The sequence below is a fragment of the Plodia interpunctella genome, chromosome Z (genome assembly GCF_027563975.2).
Source record: "Plodia interpunctella isolate USDA-ARS_2022_Savannah chromosome Z, ilPloInte3.2, whole genome shotgun sequence".
Lineage (NCBI taxonomy): Eukaryota > Metazoa > Arthropoda > Insecta > Lepidoptera > Pyralidae > Plodia > Plodia interpunctella.
In genome coordinates this window covers 6,951,916-6,966,276 of record NC_071324.2, presented here as the reverse complement: position 1 = coordinate 6,966,276, position 14,361 = coordinate 6,951,916, and the positions used below count along the sequence as shown (strand labels likewise).

At 34.4% G+C, this 14,361-nt stretch overlaps 1 protein-coding gene across 3 annotated transcripts; it reads right to left on the bottom strand.

Annotated features, from left to right (window-relative positions):
• Window positions 1-1,869: 1,869 nt before the first annotated feature.
• LOC128683191 (uncharacterized) lies at window positions 1,870-14,025 on the bottom strand. 3 transcript variants are annotated; one of them, XM_053768518.2, is made up of 10 exons: window positions 13,930-14,025; window positions 13,447-13,535; window positions 13,220-13,345; window positions 12,847-13,052; window positions 12,328-12,663; window positions 10,036-10,206; window positions 8,803-9,066; window positions 8,462-8,724; window positions 7,606-7,803; window positions 1,870-7,381 (listed from the first exon to the last, which is right to left on the bottom strand). In XM_053768518.2, the coding sequence occupies exons 1-10, from the start codon at window positions 13,934-13,936 to the stop codon at window positions 3,009-3,011; spliced, it is 6,033 nt and encodes a 2,010-aa protein (XP_053624493.1). In that variant the 5' UTR covers window positions 13,937-14,025; the 3' UTR covers window positions 1,870-3,008. The 3 variants fall into 3 exon arrangements, with proteins under 3 accessions (XP_053624493.1, XP_053624490.1, XP_053624492.1); XM_053768515.1 differs by lacking the exon at window positions 13,930-14,025 and adding an exon at window positions 13,638-13,854; XM_053768517.1 differs by lacking the exon at window positions 13,930-14,025 and adding an exon at window positions 13,638-13,854 and having other exon boundaries at window positions 8,809-9,066.
• Between the last annotated feature and the right edge of the window lie 336 nt (window positions 14,026-14,361).

Below are 14,361 nucleotides of genomic sequence, written 5' to 3'. Positions count from 1 at the left end.
TGTTAGCTATCACAAAAACATTGCAAACCGATTAGGGGGTGGCCTAGTTGTTTGTTAGCAAAACAAATGAAATGGATAATATCCCCCATGTTCGCCTGCGAAAGGGGAAGTGACTAATTTTATGTAAGTGCTCATTAAAGAAAGACTATGGCAGGAGTGCAATATGGAGTAAATAAACTTAACATTCATAGACATAGCAGAGGGAGGATTTTGCCAACTTGTTTTTATTACATGTTTTGTTAGAAAAATGTTGCTGCAGATCAGCTTAAAAGGTAAAGTAATAGTTTGGAAGGCAAGGCAACACATAATATTAGGATAAGCTATTTTTACACGAGGAATCAAGGTCCAGCAAATCTCTAGCTGTACCTGTGACAATATCATTACCTCCATTCAGTCTGCTCACCAACCAACCCTTATGTGTTCAATACCTATATAATTACTATCAGGCATACAATTCACAAGATAGTAAGTAGTAACTAATGGTATTACTACAGGTAGTAAAATTTATTTATTTCATGAAATTGGTAGTAACAAGGGTGCAAATGTAACTAGCCTAGGAAGTCTGCAAGACTGGGGTTTGCCTATATTCTAATCAATACATATAATAAAACAGTAGAAAAAAAATCCTGTCCATTGAACATATTTACATAAAATAAAAATAGAATTAGGCGATAGAGTCTTAGTCTTAGTATGTCTGTTTGTACACTCTAATCTTCGGAACTACTGGACGAATTAGAATGAAACTTTTTTGTTATATAGCTATTAAACCTGGGCAAAATAAAAGGTTTAAATGATTTGATTTTGGAACATCAGTTGGAGAACAATGATAACTATAGCAAATACAGAAATTACGCCTTAACAAAAGTTCTTCAGCCTGATGAGCATTTTCTGTTGAAATAAATAAATCGAAAATCTGGTACACCTGATCTGGTACGGCTAAACTATAGGAAATATAGAAATGACGACTAAACAAAAATTGTTCACTCTGATGAGCATTTTCTGTTGAGGTATAAAAATCGAAGATCTGGCTGGAATACCTGATGCAGACCCTTGACGGTACAGCTAACTATAGGAAATAAAGAAATGACACCCTAATAAAAGTTGTTCAACCTGGTGAGCATTTCCTGTTGACGGATAAAAATCGAAGATCTGGAACACCTGAAGAGACGTATTGGTCCAGCTAGAGACTATAGGAAATATATATTTCAGTCGTATGAGCATCTTCTGTATAGGTATCGTTGCGCTTTATCTGTACAGTTAAATTTATCTAATAATTTTGATTCCTTACCAAAAATTGTTGTCCCACGCGAACGAAGTTGCGGGCATCAGCTAGTATACAAATAAATACGAATTGTGTTTTCAAAGAAGGGTGATGTGTACTGGGACAGGCATAATGCTTAAAAGAAGGCATTAATCTAAAACAGTGTTATCACTGTCATATAGTTTTTGAAAATAAATTTATTAATAATTATTATAATGTGGACTAGGGTAGAGTTGAAGACTGATGAGTCGTCCCGCTGGCCGCTTCGAAGAGAGCAGCCGAGCCCGGAGCCGCCGTGGTAGCGCCGCGCCGCCGGGTCTGTGGAGCAAGAATAGCATGGTCCAGCTCAAACGCGGTTGGCATTGACAACATGTGGTTTTAATGGGTTCGAGTCCCACATGTCTGGCTTCTGTGGCTGGATGAATAAGACGAGGGTCTTTCTACACGTATATATTAAAAAAAAGTATTTTGCTATAGTCTTTACTACCCTACAAAATGGAACAACAATGCAAGCACTGCTGTTTGTTGGTAGACATAGATGAGAGTGAGGTGCTCATGCATAAGTATGGTAAGCGTGTGAATCGAATTAAACTATACATATTATTTCGAAAATCTTTATTTTCTTTTTTACACAAGAAGTTTTTTTTTTTCAATATTCCTTAAAGTATGTAACTTATTTCTAATTTCATTAACTTAACATTAATTAAAATTAAATCTCAATGAAAATATAGTCAATGCTAATAAAATAGAGACTGTAAATAAAATAGTGAAATATTTACACAACAATCTAAATCAATTCATACAACATAAAATTTAAAATTATTAAATAACAATATTATGAATTAATGTGACCTTAAAAGCAAACATAAGTATTGAGTAAATTATTAAAGCCAACCGCTTAGAAACAGTTTTTAATGATAAAATCGTGATTAATAATTCATATTCATTATTATATAGTGATATACCAGTGTATTTTTATAAGATTTTTAACACATTAAAGATATTTTCGTCAGTAATACCTGATAGCTACACTACTATATAAATACATAAAACTGGGATTTCGGGGGTACATTTACGCATACAGACATTTGTTCAAGTTAGCTTAATGCTAATTTATATATGTAAACTATTTTAACTAAACATATAAGTTTTCAGGCTTGGGTATCATCCTCGTAAGCTCTGATAATTTTAATACAACACCGATCTTCAAAAGCAGCAGACAGAAATATGCGTAAGCAAATTACAATAAAGCAATGAAGTAACAATTTTGCCACTTTTTATACAAAATTTAATGTAGAGATTAATATTAATAACACCACACTGGTTTGCACAAAAGTAACAATGTACTATAAATACTTTCATTATTATCAAGGCTTGTAGTTTTCGGTAATAACTAGAGAATTTGTTTTTCAGTGTCCACATTAACAAATAAAGTTCTAAGCATGGTTAAAGTTATTACTGTACAAAAAGGTAAAACTTAACGATTGTAATCGCAGCACCTGCATGATGGTAAATTAGATGTCTTCTGAATGAAACAGTCGGTATTATTAAATATAAAGAGCAAGTAAACATGCATTGTCATGATTGCAAACAATTATTTGTAAATATAAATAGTAAATATTAATAATTAATCTTCACAAAAATGCTATTTAAATTCTACAAACAATATAAATTACAATTTCCTATAACAAATGTCACATTTATGATTATAATATTTTTTTATACTGAAGTATTTCTAAATTGACGCCTAAAGCCACGAGGGTCGATTGATAGCATCATAGGGCTGCCGGACGCCTAGAGAGGCGTGGTAGCCCGGTGGGTATAAGCCCATAATCTGTGCACCCGTCTGGCGGAACAACTCCTCCTGGTGGCGCTGTAAATACTGTTGGTACAAAGGCGACCCGTCCGCCCCCACATATCCATAACCCCCACGTACTTGAGAATGTCCTATAAAAGGAAAGGAGCTAGCAGCATGGCTGGAGTTCTGATGTGCCGGCTTAACCATTTTATCCACACTTGATTCAGGGTTATTTCGTTGTTGTTGATGTGCTACAGCCGCTGCCATATAATTAGCTGCCATTAAATTGGTATTCCGAAAATCTTCGATAGAAAATCCACCATTGTCTCCATAAAGCCCACTGCCTAGACCCATATTTGTAGAAGCTCCAAAGTTAAATGCACTAGTTGGCATCATTCCAGTTTTAACAGACGACAAAACGTCAGTGGCACAAGGGGTAGTATGATAGGCCTGATTGGTTACAACTTGAGGTTGTTTAACAGTATCTGCGGCTCGTTTCTTTTTATTCTTTGCTTTTGATTCAGTAGAAGTTGATGAAACATTGGTTGATTTTGTAATACTGTTATCTTTACTCATTGCAACAGATGGTTGAGAGTATATACTAACAGAAGAACTAGCTGGATGAACTTCAGAAGATAAACTCTTATTGAACATTTGCGCCATTTGGAAAGACTTATCATGGTACAGAGATGACGCCGAACCACCCGCAAAACTCGACAAATATCTTTCCTCATTGGTATACCTTTCTAACATTTGCGGAAGCTTAGGTAAATTGCGCAGACTGTCCAACGGAAGAGATGAATGTGCGCTATACGGTGCTTTGTATGGAATTGAATTAACCAACGGATGATTTTGAACAAGTTTATCCGTTTTCTGAGATTTGGCAAGTGTATCAATATTTTTGGCAATTTGTTCATTATTATTAATAGAGGAAGCTACATTCATGTGGTCATTCTTGAGAAGTCCACGTGGGTTAGGTATCCTCAATTCAGCAGGTAGGTTTTGTTGGAGTTCTTGTGCTCTCTGAATGGTGCTTCTTTGAGGAGTATTGTAGTTACTGTATTGCTGGTGCTGTATGTTCTTATTGTACGGTAAAACATTGGCGTTTGTGCCACTTAAATCAGATTTAAGTTTATTTGTACTGCTTGCACTGTAATTTGTAGGGTATTCTGGTGGTAGAATGTCTTGTTTTCGACCCTGATTGCCCATTTTCCAATTGCCATAATCAATGGCTCCTGCTGATGATGTAGTATTACAAGAATACAGTTTTTTATTAGCTAGTTCTATGTCATTCAAAGAGAAATTACTTATAGGTTGACCACTTGACAACGCGTCATATTGATTGTGGTGGGCGTGAATCAAGTTTTGATTCATCATCTCCGAACGGTCATGTGAATGTGCAGGAGGTATGTTAATAGGATTCATGTTGATTTTAGGTGTTGTACATTTTTGCAAATGTTGATTATTTAATCCAAGGTTAATAGCAATTGCTTCCACTTCATAGCCCTTTTGTTGTTGATTTATAGATGGTTTGGGTATATCCCGGATTAAAGTATAATCAACTTCTCCACTGCTTCGTCTCTCACAATCTGGATTCATATATCCCATATTAACCATGTCAATATTGTCTTTTTTTGGCATCCCAATGGCTTTTGTTGAATCGTAATTACTTGTATCTTTTTTAAGGTCATGGATGTTTTCATTATTATCATATGCATTGTCTCTGTTTTCTCCAGCCCGTCTGTCCATGTAATCCATAGCACTTTTTTCACGCAAACTATTTAATTTTGCTAATTCAGATTTTTCACTCAATGCGAGTGCAATATCATCCACTGAAGGTGTCATTGAATGAAGTGATTGTGATATTTTCTGGAAGTCATTCTTGTTTTGGGCTGCTGCTGTTGTTTCCTTGGCTTCTGGATTTTTTTTAGTTGGTACAGATGGTATATCGGGTTCATTATACACTCGTTTTTTAACAGGAAATAGAGAAGTCTTAGGATCTGTCATAATTTGTGATGTATTTGATATTGATGGTGTTTGAGTTGTCGTCACTGGTTGAGGTGAAGATTGAACTTGAGAATAATTTGATGTAGACGCTTGGGGGTATGTTGTATGACCTGGAGAAAATGATGCACCATACTGAGTTTGTTGGTAAGAGTCTGGGCCAAGCACTGTATAATCTCCATGTGGGCCGGTGGGCTTGTTTGTTGGTGCTATTTTAGTAGTGTCATAGTAGGGAGGAGGATTGTTATTACTGTATGTTGGAAGAGGACTCTTGTTATGATCTACAAAGTAATTTGGAGTTGTAGACCCCAAAACACTGTTAGATGCATATACATGTTGGGAGTATGGAGAATAAGGTGATTGTGGAGCTTCACGAGGGCTACAACTCTTTTCTGGACTGCTTTTTATTGATGTTGTGTCTTGATAAAATCCGGCTCTAACTGTGCCATTTATAATTGGATAAGTTATTTTTTGAAAGTCATCTGCCCTTGGGGAGGCTGGAGAACGAAGTAAAGGCGAAGTATGTGACATCTGATGCCTAGGTGAATCAAGGTCTTGACTGAAGGATGATCTTTCAGATACAGAGCTACCAGTGCTTGTTCGCCGCTGCCGAGGGGTAGCTATGGTATTAGGCAAGGGACTATCACCTCCTTCCGGATTTGGCGTTTCCGAATCATTAGGCGAATCATACTTTGAGACATTTTTAGGACTCACAGATTTATTTTCACTATTCGTATTTTCAGGCACTTTATCTTCAATATCAGTTGTATCTTCATTTTTCTTCTTTGTCACAGTAGCTGTTGATGTACTTTTAGGTGCACCAAATGCCTTAAACCATGCACTTAAGTTAGGAGTAGCTTTTTCTTGACTTGGTTTCACTATTGTAGTTGGTTCAGTTTCAACCTCGGCATCTTTTTTAGTACATTGTACTGTTGTCACATCACTGTTTCTAGCAGGCATCAAAGCTTCCTTTTCTTCATTTTTTTCATTTTCAACATTGTTACTATTATCTTTTAGATCATCAGGTTTATTTTCATCTGTAAAATGATCATTTCCAAGGGCAAATTCTACAATTGGTAACACGGATCCAAGACTAAGCTTTGGACTTTCCTCTTCTGTTTTGTTGGTATCACGAACTTTATTTAGGGACCCAAGAGGTGCAACCTCTTCTAGTTTTTCAGAATTTTTGTTGCTAATATTAGTCAGTAAGTTTCCTTTACCTTTGCCAGGTTGTAGTCTATCAATCGTTCTCTGAATTTCCCTTCTCTTAACCATTTTAGGCTCTCGAGAAGAAGGTCTTTTTCTTATTTCTTTTCTCACGAACAAAGATTTTTCACCTTGCGAAATCTCATCGTCCAGACGACTATTGTCGTGTTCTTCTGTAGATATTGTTTGTGCAGGGCTATCGCACGGAGAGCTTACAGCGGATCCTTTGGGAGCGTCATCTAACCATTTACTGATGTCCTTTACAGCTTGTTCAAGTGCTTCAGAAGCAGACTCATTTTTAGCAGAATTTTTCTTATTTGTTTTTTTCATTGTTGTTTTACTTTTCGGACTATCACTATCGTCATCATTTGAGAATTCATCATTTCTGCTAGAAGTCTCCTTGTCTTTGTTAAAGTCAGACAATTTGTCTACCTTACTCTGTCCTGGAGTAAATAAACTGCTAAATATGGAAGGATCTTTGTATTTTTCATTTTTAGCTTTTAGTTTTTCAATTGTCTCTCTCAGTTTTTGATTCTTGTCCTTTTCCGGTATGTGAAGATTTTGTTTATCTGCTGCCTTTTGTTTGTAATCAAATAATGATTCCCAAGCATCTTTAGCAGCATGTCGTCTTCTTTCTTTGATTTTATCATATTTATCTTTGAAAAAATCAGGATCAGACAGCTGATCTGCCTGTTCCGGCTTCTCGAGTTCAGTGGGCGATGGCGAAGGAGTGTGTATAGATGGTAAGGGGCTAGCACTTCTGCTTCTGTTCGAGCTCTCCAACGACTCTTGAGACGGCGCGCGTTTGATAATTTCTTCGGTATCAGATTCTGCATGCTTATTCCTTTTTTTCTTTGATTTCTTTCCATCTCTATCCTTATTTTTATTATGTTTTCTCTGTTTTTTACTTGATACACCGTGGCTAGATTTATGAGAATCTTTCTTATGATTTTTGGAATGTTTACCATGTCGATGACCCTTTCGTTTCTTTTTACCTTTACTATCCTTATTTTTGTGAGACTCTTTAGACTTTGTGACTCCAGTAGTTTTTGGATCAACTTCATTTTCTTGTGTTTCTTGTACTTTATCAGATGAACTGGATTTTGGATCCCCTGAAACAAAATTGTGCTCTTAACATGTCACTCAATTATTGAAAAAAAAGGGTAAGTAAATGACAAATACTTATAATGAATACTGGTTAAAATTTTAATATTTACCCACATATATCTACAGAAACGTTTTTGAACTGATCTCATTAAACCCAATATAGGAATAACTTCAAAATCATCCCGATTTACTTTGTTTTGGATTCTTATAGATTACATGATATAATTACCTGTATCAGAATGAGATTTTCGCTTTTTTCTTTTATGCCGAGTTGGAGATTCACTATCTTTTAACTTATGTTTTCGAGAAGGTGTTGGCAATTGATATTCAACTGCAATTTCTTCATCTGATGACGATAATCTATGTATATACTTTTCTGTCAGACGATCAAATGCTGCTTGCAAATTATCTACCATCATAGTGTATTCTGAAATAAATTAAGTAATATTCTTTATAACTTTCAAATATGTCAAGCAATAAAACAGCAGTTTCACTTTAGTTCACCTGTACCTAGGACTTGTATTAGTTTGAATCATGCGTCATGATTTCATAGAAATTTATCTTTTAAAGCATGCTTGAAAATAAAATTAGCATTTTTTAAGTGCATGCTGATGAATGAAGCAAAGTCATCAATCAGATGGAATTGATTTATTGTGATGGAATTAATTATTCAAGTGATTAATCACTACATAGTATTAAAAAGTAGCTTCCCACTCTCTGTCACAGTCTATGTATACTCAGATCTTTAGAACTAGGAAACAGAATTGTCACTTTTTTTAATTATCCATGAAAGCAAAATTAGTATGTTATATACATATTGCTGAAACTGTTCCTTCTCTTGCTCTACCATGTTGCCAATGGTAATTGCTGTGGCTATGTACTGATCTAAATTTAATTGGTATTTCGACTTGAAAAGGAGAAGAAGTGCATACAATATTATGGTAGGTTAGTAAGTAGAACTGGAGAACTGGAGTTCTGCTTACTAACTTACTAAATATAGTCATTAATTTATACAGAAATATCAAAATATTTTTTATAGCTTTAAAACAATATGAAACAAGAGTTTATATCAAGTTGTAACATACCATTATCTTGTCCATTAAACAGGCGACAATTATTAACTATCAGTTTGAAATCTGCTTTAAACATAGAGAAATCCGTGTAATAACCACTGTCAAGTCGTTCCTCCATTTTCTTTAAGTCCATGGGGCGTCTAATCACTGCATAGTAATTCGGAGCAAATTTTTCGTCAACTGGATCCATAAACGGCCACGCGTCTTCATGGGCTGTCAACTGCTCTAGGACTTTATACATGTCTGTTTGAACATCTTCATCCATTTGACTGAATCTGAAAAACAATGAAATAATAACATTAATTGCATACTTTTAAGTGACTTAAAATTAACGTAATTAGTTGATATATTACACTTGCGATGTTTTAAGTTTCTTCCTGGTACTGTTGACAGGTTCATTTTCAGGGATCAAGATTTGCCCAGTAGCAGACGCCAAAGAGTTATTTGTCTTTCTTCCTGTTTTTATTAGAGGTTCTGGTGGTGGTTCGCCTTTTTGTGTAGCCGACGAGTTTTTTGACCGCTTATCTTGGCTTTTGGATCTCTTTGAAACCTTTTGAGGCATTTCTTCTTTTTCACTTTCTGTGTTTTCTGACGAATCTGATGACTCCGACTTTGATCTACAATCAATATTATTGATTTATACTAAACTCAAATTTCAATCTCAATTTTGTCAGAGATAGACAAAACCTTTAGGAGTAATACAGGCTAACTTTTTTAAAAGTATTTTTTTTATAAAGCCTGGACCACAACGCGAGTTATGCCCTTCACAATGAATAGACACATGTCAACATTGAACAAAAACCTATACACAAAAATATTGCTTCAGTACACTTTTTAGCTTGCATCAACAATGTTTTTGATTTCTGTGCCCAAAGGATAACATGTACACCAATTACCCGTAAGTAAATAAGTTATTATTAACAGCATGTGTAAAAAGATCACTCTTGTGCATGTGTTTTGTTGAATATGCTTATTAAAATCTTAACCTGGTTAGTAATTAACAGTGAATATCTAATTTTGCTCAGGTGTTTCTGTGTTAGTGTCTTATGTTCTCTTAATTCTAATAAATAGTTGCCATAAGTTCGTCACAAACCTCAGTGATTTATGAATTGCATATTATTTGTAAATAAATGTTGCATACGTAAGGAATATCAAAATACCTATCACAATATCCAGTTGCTTGTGAAAACAACACAAAATATTTCAGGCTCAAATGATAATTAAAAAAAAACAACTTAAAACATTAAGATTTTTCTGAAAATACTTAAAAATTCCACTTTGGTCAACAAGAAGTAACTGACTACTAGGCTATTGGAAAGAAGCTGTACAGCAGGCTACAGCGGGATATTTTACATCACTGACTGCATTTTGCGTAAGACGAAATTGAGCGCATGTACATGAGTCAAATTGATCTATAGTAACAGGGCACACGTCGGGCCGCGTGAAGTTCGAATCTTCGCTCCGACGGAAGTCGAGCGTTCACTTTTAGCATCGGAGAGTTGATTTATTGTAGGCATCAGAATAAAAAGCTCTTGATGGATGCATTATAATCCTAGATTACAGATATTATATACTTTAATTCATACCGTATCAAATTCCTCCTCTTAGCTCTATTTTCGCGCGCAAGGTCCGGCGTTTCTTTACTGTCCCCTTCTTCCTCTTTGACTTCATGCGTGCTCTGTTTCTCTTCTCCTTCCTTCTGTTTGATTTTCTGAAGCACGCGGCTCGATGTACGTCGTGGAAGTAGCTCTAACAACCTTTAAAAAAGTAGAAAGGACTATAACCAGCAGTCAATATCTATTTATATTGATTGACAGTATTGTATGTATTATATAAGATATAATGAGAACAACATCACAATATATGGCTTATATTTCATAATCGATTACAAAAGACATATTATTTGTGGATTTCTTAAAAATATGTTGATTGTAATGTACATTAACACATAATACTAAAAGGTATCTGAAAACAGAGCCTATTCTTAGCATTATGCAGAAATGAAAACCCTCAAGGATCGTCACAATAATAAGTTTCACTACGAGAATTTATTGAAACACAATAAATACACAAGACTATTCAAGGAGCCAGTTAGAGAAGAAAAATGATATATAATCCTTGAGCAAACCCTGTTACAAAGAGCGACAAGATAATAGCTTTTGTGCCCGGCTATGATTGTTCCTGAAGAGCATGATGTGACTTACATTGTTGATTGATCTATCTCATGTTTACATACATATACCTCGCACTAGCTGTGCACTGTAGATATTTTCGCGTGCAATTTTTAGGTTAAAACATAAGTAAGTACTTAATCTAGTTTAATTTTCGTTTAAGAGAGCATAAAGAAGAAGAAAACACAAAATCACCAAATGATCTCTTTCATCTCAGCTTCCACTCAAGCATCATCAAGAATCTTGACAAACGTTCGTGAGTGATGCATATTATATCAATAAAAATCATTCAGATTAAACGATATTGGTGGAACTGAATATGCTTTGTGCAATATTTCAGATTACCCTGCACATCAAGTGGCATGCCAGGGCTTACTCCGTGTGCCCACTGTATATCCCTATTTAGCATTTACAATATAGAGGTATGTATGTATATCCTTTTGTATTATTCTATATCCATACTATGGGGAAAAAGAACGCCAGCTAAAGTTATCTCTTTTTAATAGCAGAAACAGTACGTAAATATTAAGGTAAGACTTTAATTTGTCGTTGTTCAGTATGTTGATTCTTTGGGGATAGGCATTATCTAAGAAAGAATTTCCTGAAATCCCCAGGAGGTGGCGATTAAATAGAATTTTCGCGCGTATAAAGTCGAAAGCAAACGCATACATCTCTATAATTATATATTCGCAAAAGCAATTTATTTATTTAGCTAAATACAACGCTACACAATGTATCATTAGATCATCAAATCTAATACCTCTATAATCCATTCTATTTTTATTTAGAATATTTAAGTCGCTAGCAATACCTGAACTCATACACCAAAATATTCAACAGATCCCAGACATAATTATTTTAATTACCTGTAACTGTAAAAACGCAAAGCTTGAGCTCTAACTAACACTAAATACTAGATATTGTTCCTGTAATGTCGCCAGTGCCCTTATGAATAACATTTTTATAAATTTCCTACATAATATTATAAATGGGAAAAGTTTGAATGAATGAGGTACTGTTAGGTAGGTAGTAGTAGTAGTTAGGTAAAATATAACCTGGAATAGCTCATAATTTTATATCCGGAAATTCCTACAGGATTGAAGACCCTAGGAGCAATTAGTAGAATCATCATAAATATTTTAAAAAACTCGTCAAAAACCAATAAATCATTTCAGCATGAAGTAGAAAACTTATCCACCAAGTAAAATCGCAAAGCAAATTATTATTTTTTCATTACAATCAAGAGAATCTCTTTAAGCAGTTTCGAAAAAAAAAACTATTAGGTACAATTTTTATTTACCACAATTTTACGTGATATGGAATAACCTAAAGTATGCTTCATGGAATTAGTAGGTACTCCACTACATACACTACAACATACTAGATCCATGGTATGCTTTGTGTTGTTTTGTCAATGTCAAATATTATAAGGTGTGATTATGGTTTAATAAGTACTACAGTGATAGAGACAAGACATACTTCAAAGCAGCTTTAGCATTAACAATAATAATACTAAAAAACATTTAATCAAAACATGAATATTTTTCAGTAATAGTAAACACTACAAAGACAATATGATAATGAATAGGTAAAAATGTATATATAAACCAACATCACCATCAGCTCATATGTAGAGAAACTGATGAGATGATATAGAAAAAAGATGAAAATGTAAACATTTAGAATTCTCACTTAATATAAACATACCTTTTGCGCTGGAGTCTCTCTTTTTCTTGAAAAAGTCTGGGTATTTCTGGTAAGAAGTTTTGTGATAGAGATCTGTACAGCTCTTTTTCAACCTTGCTTGTGGCCTTGCTGAACTTTTCTGTTAGGTGGCTCCAGTCATCTTCTGTAAAACATACAACCTGCCACACTCGTTCGTTGTCATCATCATCAAGCCACTCATCACCATAAAACCAGCCCCGCTTCTTACTTTCTTTACTTTTCTTTTTCTTATTTTTACCTTTTGTCTTTTTTAATATATCCTCTCGATACAATCTTGTTCCATAAAAGTACCAATATGCAGAGGAGTTGTCATCCCATCTATTAAAAAATAATTGTAATATTAAACAGTCAATGAGAAATAAGATGAGAATAGACTTTAGCACTTTTTTAATTTCTAATAATTTTATATATGTATAAAAATGTGATAGAAAAATCTTTTGTATAAAACCTAGAAATTCAAAGAAATCTCTAGAAAATGTATTTAGGTTATTATATACTTACCCCAAGGGTTCCACTCTCAGACTCTCAGCTTCAAGGTTTTTGAACAAATCAAATACATCTTCTGCCTCTAAACGAAAATCACATAATGCATATAAGATTTCAACTTTGGTGCGCAGAGGCAGAAATTGAAAGTCAATGTCAGTATTGAAGGGGTTGTATCTTCCTGTATCTTGACATTTTCGTCTGAAAAGACGTCTCAAATACATCTGCAATGAGACAACAGGCAACATTTTCAATTAATTGACCAAGGTCATGCCAAGACTACAATTTTTAGTTATCTACATGTTGTACATACTTTTTGTCTGATAACTAATGTTTGTTTGTATGAACTGGGCATGTTTTAATAAAATCAATAATAGGTCATATTACATACCTGATAATTAAAGGCGGAGATGTCATTGTTGCCTAAACAACCGTTGAGAAGACGAACAATCAATTCTGTCAGGAGAGAACTGGCAGACTCTTCTGTCCCATCTGTCAAAAGAGCTTCTTCCAATTCCTACAATAATATGCTAATTAACACTTTTTCCCAATGATATGAAAATGAAGTCCACATAAAATTTTGAATAGATTCACATTAATATAGCAATTAAATCTTACTTCGATGTCAAAATCCAAAAGATTGAATGCAGTCCTGAATAGAGAACAAAAGTACGCGATGCTGGGCACTTCCCACCATGATTGAATGTCTGAAAATCGTGAGAAATTCATTCAGACAATCAGACATCACTTTTATGAATACTGTCTTCGATAAAAAGACATATGTTGGTATCCTGTTCACTGAAACCCACCTAAAATGCCAATAAAAGATGGAAACATAACCTAAAAACCCCTACACTTTCACAGTTACTTCTTTTTATTTTACAATTTGCTTATTTCTTTAACAGTAGCACATAAATAAAACAATTCAACCACCACAAATGTAATTTTCAGTATGATACGAAACCGAGATATAATAATGCGTTGTGTATCGAGACACAAACGCCATAACAGTTTACTGAAGTTATACAAATCCATCACTCATAAAGATACAAATAATTAATACAAATCATTTCTAAGTATAGCGTGTTTACATTTATTTACCTTCCATTTTCCTCGTTTTTATTTATACCCAAAATTCTTCATTATCGATAAACATAAAATTAATAGAAATAAAACGATTGCTTTTTTAACGGAAGTTTGCTGTTTATGCCTACAAACAACTCAATAATATTGTCTATACCTTAACAAGGAAATCTTTTGAGATCTGAGTTTGAGATCTAACACATTGCAACCCGTGGAGAGAAAAACCTATCTCTGTCTCCATTTGGAATACCGTTAGGTGCCTTCAATATCGTTTAGGGTACTGTCATGGAATAGGGAGTATTACTGCAAATGTATCCCGCCAGAGTACCAGCACCGTATGTTAGGTACACAAAAGCTTTGTCGCCTTTTGTTGTGTCGAAACGTTTATTTTATAGTACTTTATTAATCCCTTCATTATGTAAGCATTCGTTTGTGAAAATACAACATGAA

Bases quoted from the DNA above. Each gene is read 5' to 3' on its own strand.
- LOC128683191 (XM_053768515.1), bottom strand. From the start codon at position 13,665: ATGTTTCCATCTTTTATTGGCATTTTAG. The intron at 13,346-13,446 runs GTAAGATTTAAT...ATATTATTGTAG, and splicing joins TTTTGGATTTTGACATCGAA to GAATTGGAAGAAGCTCTTTT. The intron at 13,053-13,219 runs GTATGTAATATG...GTCTCATTGCAG, and splicing joins TCTCCGCCTTTAATTATCAG to ATGTATTTGAGACGTCTTTT.